The following is a 22,940-nucleotide window of genomic DNA, read 5'->3' on the forward strand; positions in this document are numbered from 1 at the left end:
TGGATGATCTTGGTGAAAGGTGAAGGCATATCCTGGTTTATATTAAGAGGTGCTGAAATGTTGTGTTTAAGACCCCAGACTGTGCCTCTGTGTCCAGATTTCTGACTGAGGGTATAGCAATACCCATCTCCTGAGGAATAAATTAGTAAATATACATAAAGTGCTTAGAACAGAGACTAGCTCATGTAAATGTTGGCCTTGGGCATTATTATGTTTAAAACAATGGTAATAACGGTCTGGGAAGGCCCACAATCTTTCCCTTTCTTTCAGTTTTTGTTAGGTAATCCTAAGAAATGGCACATGATAAGTCCTTATCTTTAGGACCAAACATGCCACTTGGTTCTACAGTGAATTGTATTAAAATCTCTGGTTATTGGTTTTCACGCTCAACCTACAGGATTTAATTGTAGGTGTAGAAAATAGAAAGAGCAGAGAATATGTGCTAGAAGCCTCGACAAAGTAAATAATGTTGGACGATGGGAGGATACAGATGCTCCCTTAACAAACAAAAAATCTTGCCTCTAGTTGATGGGCCAGGAAGTCAGAGATTTATGCATATTATGTTAAATACAGAACTTTAAATAGAGGACATTTCTAAAAGGTAATGGTCAGAGAGTAGAGAGCGAGGAGAGCAGAAGGATACAAGTGTGGAAATGGCCTCCTTTTTCATGGTGGGGATCAGCAGGCAGGACATGGGGGTCAAGAAGATAGCTAGCTGTGTGGGTTGTGGTTCTGCGCTCAGCGTAACCCTAGGGAGAGAGAGTGCTCACGAGAGCTAGTCGTAAACCATTCACCAAAAAAGGAGGTAAATTATGAAATAGACATGAAGTAGTCAGGAATGAGTAAAAGTAGTTATTTTGGGGGAATGGAGATAGGGAGGGGGAAACAAGGAAAACTTTCTCTTCTTTACAGTTCAAATTTGTATTACCACGTGCATATGTTACTTTATAACAACAACAACAAAAAGGCATTTCATAGAACACCACCTCCGTTTATTGAGGAGCCATTCAGTAAACATTTGAATGTCTGCTGTGTGCCAGGTACTAGGTATGGCTTGTCTGGTATTTTATTTCTTTCTAGCTTATTCCTTCGTGGATAGCAAGTACTTACGGGTTATTTTGGTACTGGAATTGATGAATGGCATTGTTTTGTCGACATCTGAGGTGTTGTCATCTGGGGAGAGCTGATTTTTACTTTGGCTTATTCCCTAGGTTCATTGTCCCCATCTCTTGTGTGATCTGTAATGACATTATGGCCTATATGTTTGGTTTCTTCTTTGGTCGGACCCCACTCATTAAGGTAAATGGGTCACCCTAACATGAAATAGCTCTGTGAGGGGAGGGTGGTGCTTTCTCTACAAGTAGGTCAGCTGGGGACAGAAGAAATCTAGCTTGTGTGAATGTCTTCATGTCATCCCAGAGGAAGTCTGGCAATAGCTTAGTTTTAAGAGAAAAGCCAAAGGAAGACAACTATTCATAGAGAAAAAAAGAGCTAATGGAGAAAATATCTTTATAGACGATATAGGCACATTTTTGGGGCTTTGACCTGAATTTGAGTGTTGTCATTTAATTAGTGTACTATTTTATAATATAATTAAACTATTTGAATGACTAATTGGAACAGAAAGGAAACCGAGGGGTTATCAGGCCAGGAACAAACAGACCAAGCATGGGGTTGTTTTAGAAAGGGAGGAGGCTAACAGAATGAAGTGGTGTTTTTTTGTTTTTTTTTAATAGTAGGAAGGTTTTAAACAAGTAATCATTGTTCCCAAAGCCAGATGTCAGAATGCCCTTTGTTAAGAATTTGCTTTCCGTCCATAGCTGTCCCCGAAGAAGACTTGGGAAGGCTTCATTGGGGGCTTCTTTGCTACTGTGGTGTTCGGCCTTCTGGTAGGTGGTGGTTCCCTGCTGGGTGGGGGAGTGGACAGAGACCTCACACCCCCCTTCAAAGCTTGTCCAGGGCTAGAGAGCTTGTTTCTGAATGGTAACCTTGCCCCCTGAGGGGCATGCGTATGGCATGCTCCGTAACTGGCCTGGGTGGAGCCAGCTGTCCTTGATCTGCCGGTTTTCAAACAGGGTCTTGGCAGCTGAGGAGCAGGGGCCCTGTGCACCTGCACGCCTCACGTGCCGAGGCATGGCAGCGCTCAGCAGTAGCGTTCTTGTCCGTGCATTTGGTATTTCAAGGTGGAGTGACTGGCAGCTGAGAGTAGGAGGTGAGGGGAGCTATGCCACTCTAGCTGAGATTCTCTCCCATGTGTGCCCTGCGGGAGGAGGAAGATCTTCCTGCCCTTTCTGGAGCATTCCTTGCTTCTGACCATTAGGCCAGCCTCTCTCCTTTATCCGTGGTGCCAGCCATCCTCCAGTACTGATTCCCTTACTTCACTGCTCTTCCACCGTCTTCCTCCGGGCTGGCTCTCTCTCACTATACCACTCCCTGACAAGCTGCCTCCAGTCCAAATTAAATTAAGAGATCCTGAGGAAAAGGGACCATAGCTCCCCTAAATGGGGAGAATCTTCTTGTAGTTATTTGACCAAATTCCTTCAGGTCTTTCCTGGATTTTGACCTGGGCGTTTGGGCAACTATGTGTAAAGCCTCAGTGGGCCATGAACCTCTTTTAAAATCCTTTTCCAAATTCAGGCAAATACTCATGTCTGGTTTAGTGCCCAGCTTGCAGTTAGCAGGGTGCTAGGCACTGTGAGGGACACAGCCAAACCCTGTGTGTGCCGCCCGGGCAGGATGGCTGGGCCTTGTCTCTTCTGCCTGACTCTTCTCTTCATCCTCAGCTGTCCTATGTGATGTCCGGGTACAGATGCTTTGTCTGCCCCGTGGAGTACAACAATGACACCAACAGCTTCACTGTGGACTGTGAGCCCTCGGACCTCTTTCGTCTGCAGGAGTACAATATTCCTGAGGTGATCCAGTCAGTCATTGGCGTGGTATGTGCCACTTACGTTGGGCAAGCTCTCCCTGGTTAGGTAGTGACTACAGTGTCCACCGCCGCCACTCCTTCAAAAAACCCTAGCTTCCTCCCTCCACGATGTGCAGGCCCCAGGATAGAGGAGACTTGTTCAAGTCAGGCAAGGGTGAGAGCAGAAGGAGACCTTTCATCTCACTTCACGTCATTTAGATCAGTGGTTCTCAAACTGTGCTCTGGGGTTCCTTGGGGAACCCTGACGTCCTTTCAGGGGGCCTGTGAGGTCACAGTTACTTTCATAATAATATAATGACATTATTTGCCTTTTTTTTACTTCGTTGACATTTGCTGTGAATGATGCGAAAGCAGTGGTGGGTAAGCTCGCTGGTGCTGTAGCATGCGTGAACGCAGTGGCAGCAAACTAGAACTAAGTCATGGGATTCTTCATGCCACACACTCGCAGTAAGAACCAGCCAGCTCCTCTTAAGAGTGTCTTCGATGAAACCGTAGCATGATTCATTTCATTAAATCCTGACCCTTGAATACTCGTGTACCCAAATGGAAAGTATGCCTAGAATGTTTCTGCTAAATATGGAAGTCCAGTGCTTACCTAAAGGAACGCGGTGTGCACCTGTTTGAGTTATGAGCTGAACTAGCTGCTTTTTTATAGGGACATACCTTTTACTTGAAAAGAACTGACAAACTGTAGTTTTTCAGCCTTGTGTATTTGACAAACAGTTTTCTTGAAAATGAACGAAGTGAACCTGTCACTTCAAGGAAGACACCTGACAGTGATTGTTACAGGTGATAGAATTTGGCTTCCAAGTGAAAATTAGTATTTTGGAAAGCGTCTACCTGCCGTCGGAGCTTGACAGCTTCCTAATACTTCAAAGCTTTGCGGATGAGAGCTGTGGTGATATTTGTGTGTGATTTTTTTATAGTGATTTTAACATATGATGTTTTGACATTGTGTATAGTAAACTGTGTCTGCACTTGTAAGATTTATATAACTTCGTGAACTATCATTTTCTAAATGGCAGTGCATGGTGTTACAACTGTCAGGTGTGGGTCAAAGATCCATTCAAAGTGCAAGATAGACCAACAGATTTTAATGTTAAGAGTACAAAAAGTTCATTTGTAGGATCTCAAGTTCCACACCGCACCACATTTTTAAGAAGCTACCACTTGTTAAGTTCTGATGTAGTGTCAGAGAAAAATACCCATAATTATCTGAAAAGAGAGTGCTAAAAAACTCCTCCTTTTTTCAGCCACTTAATTTGTGTAAGGCTGGATTTTCTTCACATACTTCAACTAAAACGTCATGTTGCAACAGACTGAATGCATAATACTGAATGTGCTCTATTGAGCTGAGCATTAGAGATTTACAAACAATCCAGTTTTCTTACTAATTTTGTTTTTGGAGGGAAAATAGAGTTCATTGCATAAAGAGTTATTTATGTTACCAGGCATCTTGACTGATTGCATTTATTCTTCTCAGACAACAGTCTGGATGTACCCCTTCCAGATTCACAGCATCGCCCTCTCCACGTTTGCCTCACTCATCGGCCCCTTTGGAGGGTTCTTTGCGAGTGGATTCAAACGAGCCTTTAAAATCAAAGTAGGAAAACCCTCTTTTCTGTTCCTCTCATTGTCTTCCAGCCTGGTCTCCTCCTGTCCCGCCCCATCAAACACCACCTCCTTCAAAATACCAAGCTTTAAATATCAAGCTATAAACCCTGACTATTAATAATGTGTGCTCTTCTTCACCCATGGGGGGATTTAAGCTGGTTAATTTAAAGTTTGTTTCCGGGGCACCTGGGTGGCTCAGTTGGTTAAGCATCCGACTCTTGATTTCAGCTCGGGTCATGATCACAGGGTCCTGAGATCAAGCCCCGAGTCAGTCTTGGCACTGGGCATGAAGCCTGCTTGATTCCCTCTCTCTCTGCTCCTCCTCGGAGCCACTTGCCCCCCATCCCACTCTCAGGCGCACTCTCTTTGTCTCTAAAAAACAACAACAATAATAGCGTTGTTTCAGAGAAAATTCCGTATAGTTGACCCTTGAACAATGCGGGGATTAGAGGCACTGATCCCTCCCCACTGCCCCCGTCCTCCCATGTAGTAGAAAGTTCACATGTAACTGTTGATCAGAAGAATCACTGTTAACAGTTGATTAACACATACTTTGTATGTTGTATCTATTATAGGCTGTATTCTTAAAATAAAGTAAGCTAGAGGGAAAAAATGTGATTAAGAAAATTAGAAGGAAGAGAAAATACATTTACATCAGTGTACTGTATTTACTGAAAAAAATTCGCGTAGAGGTGGATCCGTGTAGTTCAAACCCCTGTTGTTCAAGGGTCAACTGTAATTGGATTTGCAGTTTATTTGTTTGCATATCTTGCATCTTTCTTCAAAAGAAACATTTTATCATAAGATTGTGTCCTATTACACCCTCAGCATTTGAACCAATACTTTTTTTTTTTTTTTAAAGACTTCCTGGAGTCATTAATCACATCCAGGCCAAATTCTTTTTTTTTTTTTATTTTTTTTTTTTATTTTTTTAAAGATTTTATTTATTTATTTGACAGAGATAGAGACAGCCAGTGAGAGAGGGAACACAAGCAGGGGGAGTGGGAGAGGAAGAAGCAGGCTCATAGTGGAAGAGCCTGATGGGGCTTGATCCCAGAACGCTGGGATCACGCCCTGAGCCGAAGGCAGACGCTTAACCGCTGTGCCACCCAGGCGCCCCCTGAACCAATACTTCTTACTTTCTGCTGCCCTTAGCTTCTCAGGACAGTAGCTGGGCACTGAGGTGGGACTGTAGGACAGGGTTTGGGGTTGCCCTAGCCCAGGCTCACCAGTCCTGCCCCTGCCTCTAACAGGACTTTGCCAACACCATTCCTGGCCACGGAGGCATCATGGATCGCTTTGACTGTCAGTACCTGATGGCCACGTTTGTCAACGTGTACATTGCCAGTTTTATCAGGTATAGTGCCTTTCCATCTAAACCAAGTTGGTGAAATTTTGAATGTGGTCAAATTCTAGAAGGTTAGCTACAAATCACTGGGAGTGAAAAGCATCCCAAACATGAATGCGGTTTGCAGTTGCTACTCTGTCTGGATTCTCTGAGGGTCACCCTGCCCTCCACGAGTAGGGACTCCAGAGGGAACAGCAGCCGTTTGGATAATCAGGCCCTAGAAGCTGCTGGACCCCCTCTCAGCGCTGCTTCCTCACATTCTCTTCCAGGGGCCCCAACCCAAGCAAGCTGATTCAGCAGTTCCTGACCTTGCGTCCTGATCAACAGCTGCACATCTTCAACACACTCAGATCTCACCTGGCAGACAAGGGGATGCTGACCGCCGCGGAGGATGAGTAGGGGCCCCGGGGCCGCGACAGCAGGAACAAGAGGAGCGAGGGGCTGGGCTCCAAGGCAAAGCCCCACGGGTGTGACTCAGTCAATGATAAGGCTTCAACTCACTGTCTTTTTTTTCTTTTTTTTTTGGTAGAGTGTTTTTTATTTGTGGGTTTTCAAAACAATCTGTATATACAGTTTTCGTACTTATGATTTGGGTTGTGGGCAAACTACAGCTTTGAGTTGGAAAGAAGTCATGAGGGTCAGACCATTTGGGTTTTTTAAACAAAAGTTTTAACCTGGAAGACAGTATTGCCTAGCGGGGTGCGTCTGCTTGGTGCTGCTTACTCCCAAGCCAGAGCTTCTGTTGCTGGGCTCGATCAGAGAGTGGATGTTCGTCCGTGGCTGATCACTTCAGGGGCCCCCCGGCCTGTCTCTGTGGCTGCCCCCAGCGGGGAAGAGGTGCACAGCTTGGATGTCTTTGCTACTGGAGAGCTTTCACCTGGGCTTCTCGGGGAATCCCTGCCCTGGAGCGATGGGACAGTTGCCTTCCGTAGGCTGGAGCGACAAAGGCTGATTGATTAGATAAGCATTCTACCCACAGAGTCCTGTGGGGCGTGAGCTCTGCTTTGTAATATGGGTTCACCTTACTTCATCACAGACTGAAAGAAGGCTTCGATATTTTTTTTCAGGAAGCACGAGTAATTATTTATAATAGTCGGAAACAATACACTGTAATATTTCAAGTGTATGCAGTAGAATGTACTGTCACGAGCCCTTTCCCACAGGTTGTCGGCCCAAGTGGCTCCTCTCGGGCAGTCCAGCTAACTGTGTCTTTTCAGGGACGATACCGTTCATGTTTGTGCTGTAGACTTGTTGCTGCTGAATCCTTCCTGGGGGCTCTCCTGTTGGGCAGGGAGCAGGGGGCTCCCTGTTCACACACCCTTTCCCTGACCGACCACCCTTGTCGCTGCTGTGTTGTGTATATACTACTTGTAAGGCAAGTGTGTATCTGTGTGTGTGTTTTAAAAATCACTTACTTCTTATAGTGATTTCAATTGTACCATGACTTCTTCACTGAAACCACAAAATCCTGCTTACAGCTCTGGAAACCTAACCCGATTAGAGGTGTGACTATTCTGAAGATTACATGCACATTTTTTTTATATGTATATATAATGTGACCAGTTTAAACGTAGTTTGTATTTTATTGAGGGACCTTTTTTTCTTTTAAACTGTGATTTTTTTTTTCCCTCTTGCTTGATGATAGGAGTGAGGTTGAATTCGGGGAGACAAGTTCTTTGTCAGGGCAACAAGCAAGGGAGGGTAAGAGAGAGAGCTTGGTGCCCAGATGCGTTCAGTTATTCCGTGCCATGGTGGTTCTCCTTGCCAAATGGGGGTGTGGTGACTTGCTTCAGCACCTTGGTCTGCTATTGGTTCATTCTGTTTCTGTTTAAATCAGCCATCCTGCTTCCCTGAAAGCTCAAAGGCAGGTTGGCGCAGGGCAGCAGGCCCCTGTCGACGTTGCAGCTCACGGTGACTGTGTGGCGCTCCCCACGTGGTCAGCACGGAAGCAGCTTTCCCCCTCGGAGCTTCGACTTCCGTTCCAGCATGTGGCTTTTCTGGCTCAGGGCTGAGGGCCCCTTAAAAACAAAATGTGTTTTTGCGTGGGATTTCCATTCTGGTCGTGTGACTCTGGTCAGGACACATCCCTCTCTGGGTCCTCGTTTTCTGAGAACTCTTCTAATTCCAGTATTCCGTGATTCTGACTGAGCACGTTCACACCACCAGAGGCTACCTGTGGGTATCGAGTCGTGTCCTGGGCACCCAAACAGCAAAAGCTTTCAGGCCGTTTCTATGCGTGTCCTTGAGATGAGTCAGTATCTCACCAACAAGTCTCAAACAGTGGAGGTCATTAGTAACAAATCTAGTTTTCACATTGAAGAATGGACTTGGTTCCTGAAACCAGAGACAGAAGGGATTGTCTCTGTCACCTTATTGTGGGCATATGGCAGGCCTTGGTGGCTGGGGCCCAGCAGCCCTTGAATAGGGCAGCCTTTGAGGATCAGTGTGCCTGGCACAATCCTTTGTGGAAGGAAGCGGTCGCTGAGGGGGTTCTGGGGTCCTGGGAGACTGAAGCTGGATGCTCACTAGAGCTCTTAGCAAGAAGCCCAGAGGGTCAGCTTGGGTTTTATCTTCTATTTTTCCCACATGCTTTCTGGTCAAGGAAGAGGATTTCGTAGCCTGGTAGCCGGGAAAGCAAAGCCACTGCGTGTCTCTGTCTACATACAGTGTTTTCCTTTCTCCCATGTATTGAGATATTTCACCGTACAGACAAGATGCAAGAGACTATTTTAACATACCCCTGTGCAGATCTTCACGAATGGCATGACTTGCTTCAGATCCATTTTTTTGTGTGTGAGAAATAAAATGTGACTGAAACTGTATGCTCTCCCTTGTTGTGACTTCCGTTTCTCCCTTCCACGCGTGGTTCTCTGTTTCCCACTTGTTTTTGCATCATAAATATCGTGCAGTCCTGATTTAGAGACTTTTGGTTTCTGCTCTGAATCTTCGAAGCTTTCTCACAGCGGCCTTCTGAGGCCCTCAGGCAGGAGTCCTGGGCCCCTCACTGGTGAGGACGCCAAGGGCCAGGGCAGCGAGCGTGCTTCCTCAGGGCCACGCGGCAGCGGCAAGCCTCACTCCACCTCGCGCTCTGCTCACCAGGACAGGGATCATCCCCAGCCCCGCTGGCTTTTGTGGAAGTGGCGTTACGTGTGCCGGGAATTCTGCAGCAGCCGGTTGTCAGGCCAAGGAGGCCCAACCTGTGCAGCAGGTTGGAGCTTACAGAGGAAGCTGATGAGGGGGGCGTCACGGAAGCCAGGGAGAATCGGGGTGGGGGGCTGGGCCTCAGCATCCTCCCTGGTGAGCCCTACTCGTGACTGCTCACGGGACACCTGAGTCTTTTCCCCTTTCAAGCGCTTGCCACTACCTAACGGCCCTCAGCATTGAGAAAGTACACATGTATGTTTTGCTTCAGAGGGTGAAGTGCCCTAAGGCAGCGTGGGTCTTGTCTGTGTTTATTATTTTTTGCCTGTATCATATTATGATCATATTAGTAGCTAAGTAGTAGTATATTTAAAATATATTTACTCTTAGTGTTTTCTGTATTCTGTATTTCTAATTCTATAATGTATGTCTGAAGTTAGTGTCTCTTTCACTTTTAGAAGGGGTGAAATGTAACATTTCAGCTTACACAGGTGGACTTTGGAGCCATTTTCATGGTATTTATTTTTTTCCCACTGGGCTTTTTCTCCTGTGACTTGACTTATATTTTTGGGATCTTCCTGCATACTCTATTTTAAAGGAGATTAAACAAACCCTGATGGGAGTCTAAGCTAGTTGCTGAGTTGACTGGAGGCTAATCCGAGCGGGTCTTTGAGTTCAGGTCTTCAGAGTGTCCATACGTCCCAAGCAGGCTCGGAGGCACCCCTGGGGAGGATGTGAATGACTCAGGGCAAAGTGCGTCACTGCTCAGAAAACTCAGCAATGGCCTTGCTCTGTAAGGCGCCTGCCCTAGGTCAATTTCTAAGCAAGTAGCTTTTCATTACTCTGCCGGTTGTGATCCGTCATTGCTGGAACCTCTTCCTGTGTCCATGATATCTTCAGCACTGTCGCAGTCTTTCAGAGTATCTCGTGCCCACCTTCCTTTCCCGTTGTGATGAGTAGCAGGTGGATTGGGGAGGGGCGTGGTTTCACTTGGATCCAGGGTTCCTGTTCCTGTTCTTAGTCAGGGAGGGGGGGAAGGGCTAAGAGGAGGATGTCCAGGTGGCTGTCTAGACATCACAAGACGGTAAACCGTGGGCAGACTCACTGTGCTTGTCTGCAGCAGGGGCTCTGAAGGAGCAGCTGGAACAAACCATCAGCTTCCTACAGAGAGGGGCTAATTCTTGGGCAGTCTCATTATTCTGTCCTTGTCTTGGTCAAAACGAACTCTTTCCCTTGCTCAGTCTCCACACGGTTGCCCAGTTTCCAGTTTTTGAAGACATTTGCCACTCCCACTGCCTGACTTGGTTTCCCTTGTTGGGTGAGGACCTGACGGCCTGATCCGCAGAGGGTGCTGCTGTTTGGACCGAGTCACGATGAGTGAAAGGTCTCTTCTAGGCCCACCTCCTCTTGGCCCTGGACTCTGCTCACTCACATCCTTGCAGAAGGTGGCCCTCTTCTCAGTGAAGAATGGAGTCCCAGCTGCTGACTGCTCATACCACCGGACAGTGGCCCTGTCTTTCTGTGCCTCCTGGCTCTGCCCTCCCACCCTCCCCCTTTCAGGCTGACCAGCAGTGACCTTACTTACCTGGGCTCTCAGCTGGGTAGTGTCTCCTGACTGAGACTTTCACCTGTTGGTATGTGCACTGTTTTCAAGGGCGAAGAGATCGCAGCTGGGAGGGTGGTCTGGGAGGTGTACTTTGAGGTTTGTAGAACATGTGGGTGATTTATGAGCCTAGGGGGCAGACTCTGTGGCATCCAGGATCTTAGGGCCAGTGGGTTTCAAATCTACTGGCCGTTTGAAGACCCTGTCCCATCTCCTCCCCCTCTCCACCAAATGCCTATCTGCTGAGGTTCCTTCCTGAGCCAATAAGATACCAGCAGTGTGTTTATGAATAATAACTGCAATAATAGTCATAGTGCTTATGTGTGCCAGGGACAGTGCTAAGGGTTTACATACATTATCCCTTTTAATCCAGAAAACAACCTTTGATTGGCATTATTTTCTTTTAAAGATTTTATTTATTTATTTGACAGAGAGACAGCCAGTGAGAGAGGGAACACAAGCAGGGGGAGTGGGAGAGGAAGAAGCAGGCTCATAGCGGAGGAGCCTGATGTGGGGCTTGATCCCATAACGCCGGGATCACGCCCTGAGCCGAAGGCAGACGCTCAACCACTGTGCCACCCAGGCGCCCCTTGATTGGCATTATTATCCCCATTTTATAGATAAGGAAACTGAGGCACCATGACGGCTGATCTCAGTGGTTAAGAAGAAAGACTTCGGGCTCAAAGAGCCCTAGGTTTGGGCCAGTTGCTAGATGTAACGCCAGCCTGGTGGGACTGAGAGTAGCTCCCTCGCAGGCTTGTTGTGAGGGTTCTGTGAGATAGCGCCTGTAAACGTTTAGCACAGTGCCTGGTGCATAGCACTCCATAAATGGTAGTTATTTTTGTCAGATTCAGCGAGTAATTTGAACCCAAGTTGGTGTGATGCCAGAGACTGGGTTCTTAGTCACCATACTGTCACCTGCCCAGCACGCAGCCTGGGTGTTCACAATCCAGAAGATTTTGAGAGAAGCAATCCAACCTTAACACCCACCTACAGCATCTGGGCACGTCATACTTCTTTCTTTTGTCAGGCTGGCCTTCTAAATGGACATGAAGATGGTCAGAAATTCTCCACTTTTAGTTGGAATGGTTTCCTTGAGGTCTTGCCTCCTTCCTATTGCTCCTGGTCTGGGCTTTCCTTGGAGAAGGAGGCCCTTGCCTCTTGCCTGAGGGTGCCTCCACTCCATGGGAGGGGAGGGCTTGTGACTCACTCTGGACCCCATTTTCCTCTGCCTGAGGACTGTGCCCTTTGCACACAGCTCAGGGGCCTGCAGCCGAAGCCTGTGTGGCAGATTATAGTACTGACAGAAAGCCTGCAGGCTCTGCTCACACCCTCACAACACAGTCAGGGGCCTTGTGTTTCGTGCTTTCTTAAAAGTATTAATGGACTAGAAGCAGGTGACCTCTTGAGGATAGATGGTGCGAGGTGTTCTGTTGGAGTCTGGGTTAGCTAGAATCGAGGTGAGTTTAAAGGATCAAATGGGTGTGTGATGAATGAAGGGAGAACAGGCACTGGATTGTGTGAAAAATCTTTCACTTAGTTTTCCAAATGGAGATGGAGATTTGGGGAGGGCATGGGTGTGAGGTGGAGGGCTCTTTGCTTTGGAGGAATCTTGTTGATAGAGAATCCACGAAATTCTCAAGCCAAGAGAATAATAATAACAGAACTCCCGATTGACCATGGACAGTTTCCCAGGTGTTGTTGGGGAATGAAGACCAGACTCACAGTCCCATTGTATTTAAAGAATGGTTTCTCCCCTTCAGTTAAATAACGAAGTACTGACTATGACAGGAATCAGGAGGAGGTCATGGAAGTATTCAGTGAGCAGCTGCTGTGACAGGTTGATCCTTGGCTTGCCCTCGCCTTTCTGGACCCATGTTTGCCAGGCCTGGCACTTCTTCCCTTATTCTTGTGTCTGATGGACCCAGGCTGCTTTCTGTCTTTAGTGAGGTGGGCTCTCAACTGGGGACAAGGGTCCTCCGGTCATCGGGCTGCCGATGCCCTGTGTTGGTCTCCCAGGCATTGGGCAGGGCCTGGCTCCTTGCAGCCTTTACCTACATGTAGCCCTCAAGGGGTTTAGGTAGGCTTAGCCACCTGGCGATTCTGTTCCAAGTAGAATTGTGTCTCTGATATCATCCCTATCGCTGTTTTTGTCCTTGGCTCCTGGAACATGTCTGGTTCTCACCTCCATTCAGCTCATGGCCTGGGCTTGCTGCCTGGCTGCCTAGAAACACCAGAACAGGAAGGGAGTTAAGAATATTTTCTAGTGGGTGGAATGTTTATACATGTCCTTCTAAGAGTGTCCTTAGTATGCTGCTTCGTTTTCATACACAGAGCATTGCGTTGCTACCTTACGTCCCACTGGCTGGGTGTCTGGGAACTGGCTAGAAAGAGAAAGAGCTGAGCAGACATCAGGGCCAATGAAACCAAAGGACTTGGAGCCGAGAGAACAAGTCAGGACGGGACGCAGAGATGTGTTGTTTCCAGCCAGAGAACCGCTTGGGGAGTCGCGGGGACAAAGGAGAGGCCAAGAGTCCCGCAGCTGAGGACAGACGGACAGAGGCCAGCCCTGTGTTCTGTGGGTGCGGGGGCCAGAAACAGGGCTCAGAAGCCTATCCAGAAAGATTCAAAACTCATGGATTATGGCCTGTCTTCTGGAGCTGATGCTGATACCACATTTTAAATTTTATTGATGTTTAATACTTTCCAAAGAGGAGGGGAAAACCAAAGTGGGCGAGGTTAAGAGGCCCCTCTGTGGGAGCCCCGCGAGCTCTGTGTGGTTGGGTGAGTTGATCGCAGCTGTGGACCTGCTCAAGTCTGTGCTCTGAGGATCTGTTTAACGGAAAAGCTCCCCCACACAGACATGGCCTCCCCGCCCCATTGGGGAGTGCCAGGAAGTCACCTGGAGCCCATCACCTCCTCTGTCTGCCACCCAGAGATTAGCCTGGATGTGCCCTGCCCCCCAAGGTCAGTTTCTCCGCCCCTCCCCTTGTGTGGTGCCATTCGGAAGTCTCCCACGGATAAGCCGGGTACTGACCTTTGGTTTCCGGCCCTCAGACACGGGTGACCTTGGAGCAGCTCTTGGGTGTGTGTGGAGCCCACCGGACAGTCCCTAGGGCCTCCCCAGACAGCTGTGTGTCCATGCGCTGCTGCTGTGCCCTTTAGCTGACGTGGGGGTTCACGGGGGCCACCTGTATTAGCCACAGCTGACCTTTCTCTGTGCGCTGTCTGATCTGTGTTGAACAATACATGTAGATTCTTTTTCTGTGTAGTTCCAGAACATCATATATTGTACATTGGGAAATATTTACCTTATTTATATACCTGAATGTTCCTGTTACACAAATAAACATCTATTAAATTCTGTATTGTTTGTGGTTTCTGCGGGGGGGAGGGGTGCCTTTTGAAGGCCATGGGTGCATTCGGACTTGGCTCGAGAAGGGGGGGTTGTGTGGAACCAGCGTCCTTTCCCAGAATGTTGCCAACCACTGCCTGCTTCTGGAGACACTGTGCGCTTGGCCTTCATGACCTCTTGGCTTTCCTCCTGCTTCCCTAACTCTTCCTCCTCTGAGGAAGTACCTTTTTGAGTACCTTCTCTGAGTATCTTCTTTCACGCGTCCGTCCCTCAGACCGTGACACTCTGGCCAAGGCTCCCCCGTTCCGAACTCTGTCCTATGTTCTGACCCACTCCCAGGGCTCCAATGACCACACTCACCCACACGATTCCCAAGTCCACATCCCTAACCTGCGTGGGCTGTGAGGTCTCTTCCTGTGGACTTTGCATGACCAAACCCAGACCCGGGCCCTTAACCCACACATGCCCCAGTCCAGTGTTCTGTTCCAGAGTTCTGTTCCGCGGCCAGTACCTAGGAGCAATCTCATCAGTAACCACAGCCTGCCCGTTCTGCCTTCATCCTGCCTGCCTGCCGGCTCTCTGCAGCCTGGTTACCCCCGCCAACCCAGCCCTTCCACTCCAGCTGGGGCAAGCTTTCTCTGCTGAGGGTCTTCCTGAGGCCTGAGGGCCAAGTCGAGGCTTGTTCGTGAGTTCCCCAGTCTATACCCTATGACCCCCCACCCGGGCCCTGTTCTCTCACAGCCGTGCTCCGTGCATGTCCCTGCTTTGTCCCAGGCGCTCTCACCTCCTTGCCTCCGTGCTGTTTCCTCTGTCAGATTTCTCTTCCCCTCTCCCCCGGCTTCCCCCACCTGCCTAACTCCTGCTCACCTTACCGTCCCACCCCAAGATTCTGCCTTCCCAGCAAGACTGTGGGCCTAGCGGGAGGGTAGAGGACACCCTAAGTCTGCAGTCCTGGGATCCAGCGGGCCAGCCCCACCTGGGCTAGCACCTTGGGCCAGTGGGACCTTGAGTGTTTGCTTTTTGCAAGGGACCCTAAGGCAGGGGACTTCTGGAATGAATTGCTTCCCAATAGTCAAGGTGCAAAAAACTCTGCATATATTTCTCTTAATCCAACAAAATCTCACTCCAAGCCATTGGTTTCCAAGGTTAATGAGAAACCCAGCGTTGGTGGTTTTCCCTGGCTGCCTGCCCCCCTGTTGTTGTACTGGGAGTTACAGGCTCGTGTGGTGCTGGAGAAATGGTGGGTGCCCCTGTCTCCTGTCCTTGTGCTGAAGGCTCTTGTCGTCCCAGCCTGTGAGGTCCATGTGCTCACTCTGCAGAGGCCCCAGTAGGTGGCATCAGAGCCCACCTCCTGTGGGCACCCCTGCAGTCATTGCTTCTGCGTTCTTCCGCCCCAGAGCCCCTGTGCTCTGGTCTGGATGATCTCCATGCATTCAGCACATGCTCCTGGAGTGTCCGTTCTGTGCTTGGCTCGATGGACACGGGGGATGCGGCAACCAAGTCCCTGTGCTCATGGAATTCATTGTAGGAGAGCATGGCAGACATGTGAAAAAGGTAGTATGTTAGTTAGCTGGAGAAAACGTAGACAGAAGAGGGGAATGCCAGTAGGGAGCAATTATTTTAAATAGGGTGATTGGGGAAGACCTTGCTACCAAGGTGATGTTTGGGCAACTGGACACACCGAAGGGCCTGGGGAGGGTGTTCGGGCTGGTGCACAGCAAAATGCAACATGTCCTCAAGGAGCTGCAGTGATTGGTGGAGCAGGGTGGAAGGGGAGGGGTGGTGGTAGGAAATGAGGTCCCAGGGAAAGGGGGTTATTATGCAGGGCAAGGCCATTGGTTTTTACTTTGTGCGAGATGAGAGCTGTTGGAGAGTTTGGAGCCAAGGAGTGACTTGATCTGATGTTTGTTTTCAAAGTCACTCCTCTAAAATCTTTCTTCGCACAGCAGCTGAGTGACTTTGACCTCATTTCCTACATCATCAGTATTTGCTGAAGGATTCTACATGGCATGGGAGAGGAGTGAAGGATGGCTATGGTGCTGTTGGCCTAGGCAACTGGAAGAATGGTGTCACCATTTCTTTGGGCTGAAGAGGGCTGAGGGAGAACAGAATTGGGGTAGGGCGTAGAGCAGAGAGGGAAGATCAGGAGTTTGGTTATGGACTCTCGGTCTGATGTGCCTGTGAAATATCCATATGGGGATGTCCAGTCCAGGGGAGTGGCCAAGGTGTGGATGTTATCCTGCACCAGGAGACTGGATGAGACCATTGATGGGGAAGAGTTCAGGTCCAAAGCCAAGCCCTCTGTTCGTTGTTCTGGACTTAGGGATCTGCTTCTTTTCAGGTAGGGCCCTTGCCTTCATCCCTTCAATGAGATGGTCTCCTTTCTCAGGGAGTCTCAGACGGTCCAGCTCTTGGGCCAGGACAAAGGTGTGGATGGGGTTTGTCTTCAGGTGGCCCCACTCCCACCTGACAGCAGAAGTGGGCCTGGGGAAGGGGGCCAGAATTTTAGAGGCTTGGGTGCCCTTTTCTTGAGAAGGAGGGATGCCATGAACTTTTTGGTCTCTTGGGGGAAGGCGGCAGAGGGAAACAAAGCAAGAGTGACTTCTGTACTCGGATATTCAGCGGACAGGCTGTTGGGGTAGAAAGCCCCAGGGGACGGACTGATGGCCTAACCGTGACATCATCACAAGCCATTACCTCCCCATAAAAGACATTGCTAGTTCCAAAATCAATCAAAGCCCAGGCTGTCAAATGGAATAAAATCATGTCACCATCCCCTTACTGCCTCTTCTCAATTTTAACAAGAAAGCTCAGCACGTTTGTCAAATGCACGTCCATCTGAGACTAGGTTCGGGGTTAATTCTGATTTCTGTTTGAGGTGATTGAAGCTGTTATTCCTAGAGCAAAGATGGGCCCTCTGATCTCGGTCCTGTGGTCCTGATTTCTCTGAGATTCGAAGAGCCTTGGAGGTAGTGCTTTCTAAGCCAGTGATTCCCAAGCTTGGCTGTACGTTAGATCACCTGAGGAACTTGGAAAAGAATCTCAGTGTCCTGGCAGCACCTCAGACCAATGACCTCAGAATTGGGTGTTTAAAAGAAATTCCCTGGGTGATTCCAGTGTGCGGCCAAGGTTGAGAGCCAGTGGTTGAAACTCCCTCCCGTGAGTCTGTCCCCTCTCAGACACCCCCTGTCCCCCCGCAGGTGGTCAGCACCCTCTTGGGGGAGCATGTCCAGTGGAGAGCCCCAGGGTGCCCTGAGGGGGGCCTTCTGGATTAATCACTGGAATGGCGTTGCGCACCGCGGCCACAGCGTAGAAGACCGTGCCTCCCAGCACCTCCACCCAGAGCTCGTTCTGTCTTCTTGCATCTCAGAGACTGGGTCTGCTTCTATTTTGCTTCACAAATACCTGTGGTATTTGCTATGTGCCCCCAGGTAGCTCCTGTCCTTGCCACCCAGCCTTGCCTTCCCAAGCTCCCCATCTCCTGTCCTTCTTTCTTCCATATGAGAAATGCCTTCTGCCCCTTCAACTGCTGGCCAGTGTCTGGACGCCCACAGGCTTATCCTTTCTGAGGGTCCCCTCTCGTTGCCTGCACTTGTCAATATGTGTGTGCATTGGTGGGCGACACATGGGGTCCAATGGGAACTGAAGGCCTCGAGTAGCTACTGGCCAAGAGGTAGCTTCTTCCTCCCCTCATAAGGGGCCCGTACTCCGTACCTGCCTAGTGGTTCTGATGATCGTCATGGAGAGGAGCCCGGGAGGGAGCCCTGGGGATCGTACATTTGTGGTCTCCTACGGACCCCATCAGTTGCCAGGTGCCGTCTCAGGAGAGCTGTGGTTGGTGGCTTCCTGGAGGTACAATTATTTAACTTTTTATTTGAAATAATTTCAGACGTACAAAAAAGAATAGTGTAAAGAATTCCCTTCATACTTCAAATTCCACAAATGTTAACATTTTACCAATTTAATCATTCCCTCTCTCTCTCCACACACACACACATTTTCAAATTGTTTGAAATTATAGACATGATGCCCCTTTACTGTTATGTAACCTTATTCAAATTTCACCAAGTGTCCCAATAATGTTCTTTGTAGCAAAATAATACATATAGTTTTGACTGATGCAATTTGCCATTGTCAGTGCCTCTGCCAGTGGCTTTGAGAATGAGAAATACCATTCCTGCCCCCCCATTTCCCTCCCCCCACCCCACCGCTGCCACCACTTCCTAGTCAGGTGGAATCTACCTACCTGGGAGGTGTAGGTAACCCATGGTGCCCAGCACAGTGGGGCAGTGCTGCCATGGGTCCAGCAGAGGGCAGCAGTGGGTCACAAGTGAGGCACAGGGCTTTGGTGTGAGACACCTCTGGATGGAATTCTGGTCCAGCGGCCACCAGCTTTGTGACTTGAAGGATTCGCTCAACCACTCAGCTTCCTCCTCTACAAAATGGAGATAGCTGAGCAAATCTGCAAAGCACTTGTCCAGCACCTAGCCCCTATTACTCACCCATCAGAAACTTATTTGTGATGCTACCGCCTTGGTCTGAGCGGTGAGTTTCTGGGGGGACGCAGGGGAAGGAGCTGGCACCTGGGCTCCAGCGAGGGCAGGAGCAGGGCAGGACACCCAGGCTGGTGCACAGAGCAGGCAGGAGGCTCTCAGGAAGGATGGCAGGGGGAACTGAAGTGATCACAGCAGCTGAATTACTGACTGTGGGCACCCCAAGGTCAGTTAGATCTGAAATTCTCCCTGGGGTGCTGGCTAAGCATGACAGGGTATCACGTCGATTCCACGTGGTGCTGCAACTCCCCTCCACAGGGGCCTTCACAAATGCACGAAGGAGGCATGGCTGGTCTTCTTCACTGTGGCTGGGAGGGTGACCAACTTTGTCTCCTGACTCCACCATTTCCTGGTGTGACCTGATGTGACTTGGGGGTTTCGGGCAAGTTCTTTAACCTTTCTGTGCTTGTTTCCTCATCTGTGAAATGGGGATAATGAGAGCCCCTGCCGACGGTATTGTTGTGAGGGTGACATGAGACCTTCGACTAGGTTCTGGCACACAGTGCATTTTCATGAACGTTCGCTATTATCATTTCAGGGTTTCCCTCCCCCTTTCTCTTCCTGATCTGTGTGCTTGGCCTTTTCATATCACCCTGGAGATGGCCCCATGGGGGTGAAGGAGTTAGTGGGGGGGTTGGCCCTCCCAAGCTTGAACATATCTGTGTCCATAGCGGCTGCTCGCACTGAATTCCCCGTAGCTGCCAGTCAGCCTTGTGGGATTTGAAGCTGACCAAGGGCTCCCCACCTGCCCATTAGCTATTGCTGCAAACATACCAGAGAGCAAGGGAGCTATAAAAAACAACGCGGCCCTAGCAAGAAGAAGAGGCTGCCAAAGATGGGACGCTCTGAACATCAGTAAGAATAATAGGTGAGGTGGATTGAAACCTATCAATTATGTTTAAATACGTGCCTTCAGGAGGGTACTTACACTCCGTGGATCACCACTGAAGGATGCTCGTCAAGGAGATCTATTTCCAGAGCTTGTAAACCAAGGGGCAGGATCAAGCATTGATCCTGCCTTTTCTAACTAAACTGTACCAATGGAATCAGATACCTGCTGCATGTCAATGACCCAACTAGCAATCTAGGTCCTCATTTTGAAATTGGTAACTAAAGTGAAAAAATTGAGAGCAAGGCAACAGTGCAGTGGGGAAAGGACAGTCTTTCCCATCCTGCGGACCAGGTGCCACTGTTTCCTGCTTAGCCCAGGGCAGAGGTGGCTATGGGAGGGGGAGAGACCCGAGGCAGTGGGCACATAACTGGGTAAAGGGTGTGAGGGAGGTTTCGGAGGAGAAACACCGAGACATCTCCCGCTTCCCCTCTCGCCACGTGGCAGATCAGAACTTCTCGTAGTGAAGTCGCACTCCTCTGGGAGCTGAGAGCACCAGCCAGGGCTGACTGCTTGGGCGCGTGCGTTTCTGTTATCTCTGTTGTGCCAGCCTCTCTCTTTCTGGCATTCGGTGGGCGGCAGCATAATTAGGTTTGCAGAAATGACAGTGCTGCTTATTCTGCCCACTGAGTGCGATTGATTGGACTGTCATTTGCGTAGTTCAATTCCTCTGTGAAAACGGCTCCCCGTCTACACTGGAGCCTGAAGAGCCAGAAGGGCTGAGGGGAGAACCAACGTGGCCAGCCCTTTAAGCAGCTGCTTTAGCTTGGGCCTCTCCGGGAGCAGACCCCGAGACGGGGCGGTTACTGGGAAGTGCGTTCTGGGCAAATCTGCAGCGGTGTGGGAAGCGGACAGCGGAGGGCGGATTAACGATCAGGTCCTGCCAGGGGGCGGCTGGGGCTCGATCCCGCTGCAGGAACTCGCGAGACCGCAAACAGCACATCGCTCAGAGCTGGCACCACCAAGAGGGAGGAAATTCCTCCAACCTGGTTTGCCACTGGTTGAGGACAGCTTCTGGGGCCATCGAACCCTCCAGCACACCGTACCCCCTGCGCAGTGCGCTAAGAACATTTCCGCAGCCGGAGGAAGCTCGCAGGCCATGAGTCGCCAGCTCTTGCATAGGAAGCCATTGCATGCTGGGAAAGGTGAGGGCCCAGGGGATAAGGGTGGGACCCTGGTGTCCTCCGCTACAGGGAGGACCTTTAGCTTTCAGGGAAGACCTGAGCTGCTGGACCTTGGGCAGTGGCTCAGAGAGCAGTCAAGACAGTCTTTCCAGGCATGACCCAAAGGGTGCCATTGTTGCCTGTGGCAGCTTCGTGGTTTGGGATCCTCACAACCGATTATAAGCAATAGCAAAATAATTTCCATGACAGTTCCATCTCAAAATATCTCACTCATTTTTGATATTTCATTCAACCCTTTTGTTCTTTAAAATAGCAGCTTGGATGGAGCCCATGCAACTCTTGCAGAAAGTACGGGCTGGGTGTGGCAGATCTTTTCCAGGAATTCATGCATGCAATATTGAGATAATTCGCTGGCTTTAATTTATTGATACCTGACTCCTGTGGGCTGGGTCTCACGGATACTTGAGAGCAGACCACATGTCGCACAAGGATGCTGGGGGATGGGGGTCGAAAGGCAGAACAGCTACACTCACCTAGTCTCCACCATCTGCAAGGAGTTGCTTCCAGTCTGGACACATCTGGACACCAGGAATCTACAACCTGTCTGGAGGATGTATCTCTTTCTAATTTGTCCCAAGTTACCATATGAGTTAGGGGAAGCACTATATAGGAGAAGTGAGTTTATTTTTAATTTTATTTATTTATTCGTCAGAGATAGAGACAGCCAGCTAGAGAAGGAACACGAGCAGGGGGAGTGGGAGAGGAAGAAGCAGGCTCCTAGCAGAGCAGGGAGCCTGATGCGGGGCTCGATCCCAGAACGCTGGGATCACGCCCTGAGCCGAAGGCAGATGCTTAACTGCTGTGCCACCCAGGCGCCCCAGGAGAAGTGAGTTTAGAAAAGAATGATTTATATCCACAGTATGTCATAAGTCAACTGTTGGGCATCACGAAGGCACTGTCCTGGTTGGTGTTCAGTGTGGACATGAAGATGGGTCCTAACTGGTTCTGGGAGCTGCCATGTTTCTTGCCACATCAGTCCAAACGACCCTGACTCTTCTGAGGACGTTTAACCATTAACTTGAGAAGGAATGGAAAGGAGTGGAAAGTCACACCAGCTGTCTTTAAGAACACCTGTTACTTCAAAACAATAATAATAACAAATACCAAATAACCACCCACCCCCACTTTACAAAGAAGGGAGAGAGAAACACAGGAGCTTACCAGTGTGGGCCTCTGAGAAGCCACAGTCTTTTTTTTTTTATTATTATTATATTATGTTAGTCACCATACAGTACATCCCCGGATTCCGATGTAAAGTTCGATGCTTCATTAGTTTGCGTATAACACCCAGTGCACCACGCAATACGTGCCCTCCTTACTACCCATCACCAGCCTATCCCATTCCCCCACCCCCCTCCCCTCTGAAGCCCTCAGTTTGTTTCTCAGAGTCCATAGTCTCTCATGTTTCATTCCCCCTTCTGATTACCCCCCCTTTCTTTATCCCTTTCTTCCCCTACTGATCATCCTAGTTCTTATGTTCCATAGATGAGAGAAACCATATGATAATTGTCTTTCTCTGCTTGACTTATTTCACTTAGCATTATCTCCTCCAGTGCCATCCATGTTGCAGCAAATGTTGAGAACTCGTTCTTTCTGATCTCTGAGTAATATTCCATTGTATATATGGACCACAGGAGAAGCCACAGTCTTAACCAGCTTCAGGAGGGGTGTGGAAGTCACAAGTCCCTGCAATTGAAGATCCAGTGACAAGGGTGAGTTCGTTGCCTTGCATAATGTAATAGGAAAGCTGCAGTCTGAACTCTCACTTTGGGCAACGTATGGAATGGACCTTCCATGGGGAAACTAGTGAAAGTTCAGAAAGGGTCTTTGCCATGAGGAAAGGAACGAGGAGGAAGGTGGGAGACACTAGCCGAATGAATGGACACCGCCCCTCACCTCTCTGAGCCCACAGCTCACACAGGCAGGGTCCACGTCTGCCTCTCTTCTTGCCATGTAGGTTTTTATGGCCTGGACATCTACGACATCACTTCCGGCACAATGCATATTTTACTTATACTTTCTCTTAAAAATGTTGTACTTTGCATCCAATCTCTTCTTGCCCCTTGCTATAACCTTGGAATGAGCCACCCTCCTAACTGATCTCCCTTTCTCTGTCCCTTTCTTCACTCTAGTATCAAAGCAGCTGCTAGAGTGACCCAGTCCACTCAGATCCTGTCCCTCCTCTTCCCAGAACCCTACACGAGCTTTCTTCTCACCCAGTAAAAGCCAGAGTCCTTACAATGCCTGTGTGATCTGGCTTCATTTCCTCCTGTGTCCCCTGTAGTTACTCTGTACCAGTCATACTGGAATAGTATGCCCCGCCT

At 49.2% G+C, this 22,940-nt stretch overlaps 1 protein-coding gene and 1 long non-coding RNA gene across 5 annotated transcripts in view; one reads left to right on the plus strand and one right to left on the minus strand.

Moving 5' to 3' along the window:
- The window catches only part of CDS2 (CDP-diacylglycerol synthase 2), a 60,781-nt gene extending 52,068 nt beyond the window's left edge, over positions 1–8,713 (plus strand). The window contains exons 8-14 of one of the 3 annotated variants that reach the window (XM_034640390.1): positions 913–1,047; positions 1,212–1,299; positions 1,821–1,889; positions 2,784–2,912; positions 4,413–4,532; positions 5,797–5,900; positions 6,161–8,713. In XM_034640390.1, coding sequence (XP_034496281.1) covers positions 913–1,047; positions 1,212–1,299; positions 1,821–1,889; positions 2,784–2,912; positions 4,413–4,532; positions 5,797–5,900; positions 6,161–6,290 — 775 coding nt within the window. In that variant the 3' untranslated portion in view covers positions 6,291–8,713. Of the gene's footprint in view, positions 1–912; positions 1,048–1,211; positions 1,300–1,820; positions 1,890–2,783; positions 2,937–4,412; positions 4,533–5,796; positions 5,901–6,160 lie in introns of all 3 variants that reach the window. The other 2 variants (XM_034640389.1, XM_034640391.1) reach the window with 2 other exon arrangements.
- A 6,355-nt stretch (positions 8,714–15,068) lies between these two features.
- LOC105240019 lies at positions 15,069–18,822 on the minus strand. Of its 2 annotated transcripts, XR_004619535.1 has the most exons (4): positions 18,493–18,822; positions 18,237–18,425; positions 17,705–17,836; positions 15,069–15,494 (listed from the first exon to the last, which is right to left on the minus strand). It is a non-coding gene; the product is annotated as an uncharacterized LOC105240019 (long non-coding RNA). The 2 variants fall into 2 exon arrangements; XR_858937.3 differs by having other exon boundaries at positions 18,237–18,822.
- Between the last annotated feature and the right edge of the window lie 4,118 nt (positions 18,823–22,940).

The sequence above is a fragment of the Ailuropoda melanoleuca genome, chromosome 13 (genome assembly GCF_002007445.2).
Source record: "Ailuropoda melanoleuca isolate Jingjing chromosome 13, ASM200744v2, whole genome shotgun sequence".
In the NCBI taxonomy this organism is placed as follows: domain Eukaryota; kingdom Metazoa; phylum Chordata; class Mammalia; order Carnivora; family Ursidae; genus Ailuropoda; species Ailuropoda melanoleuca.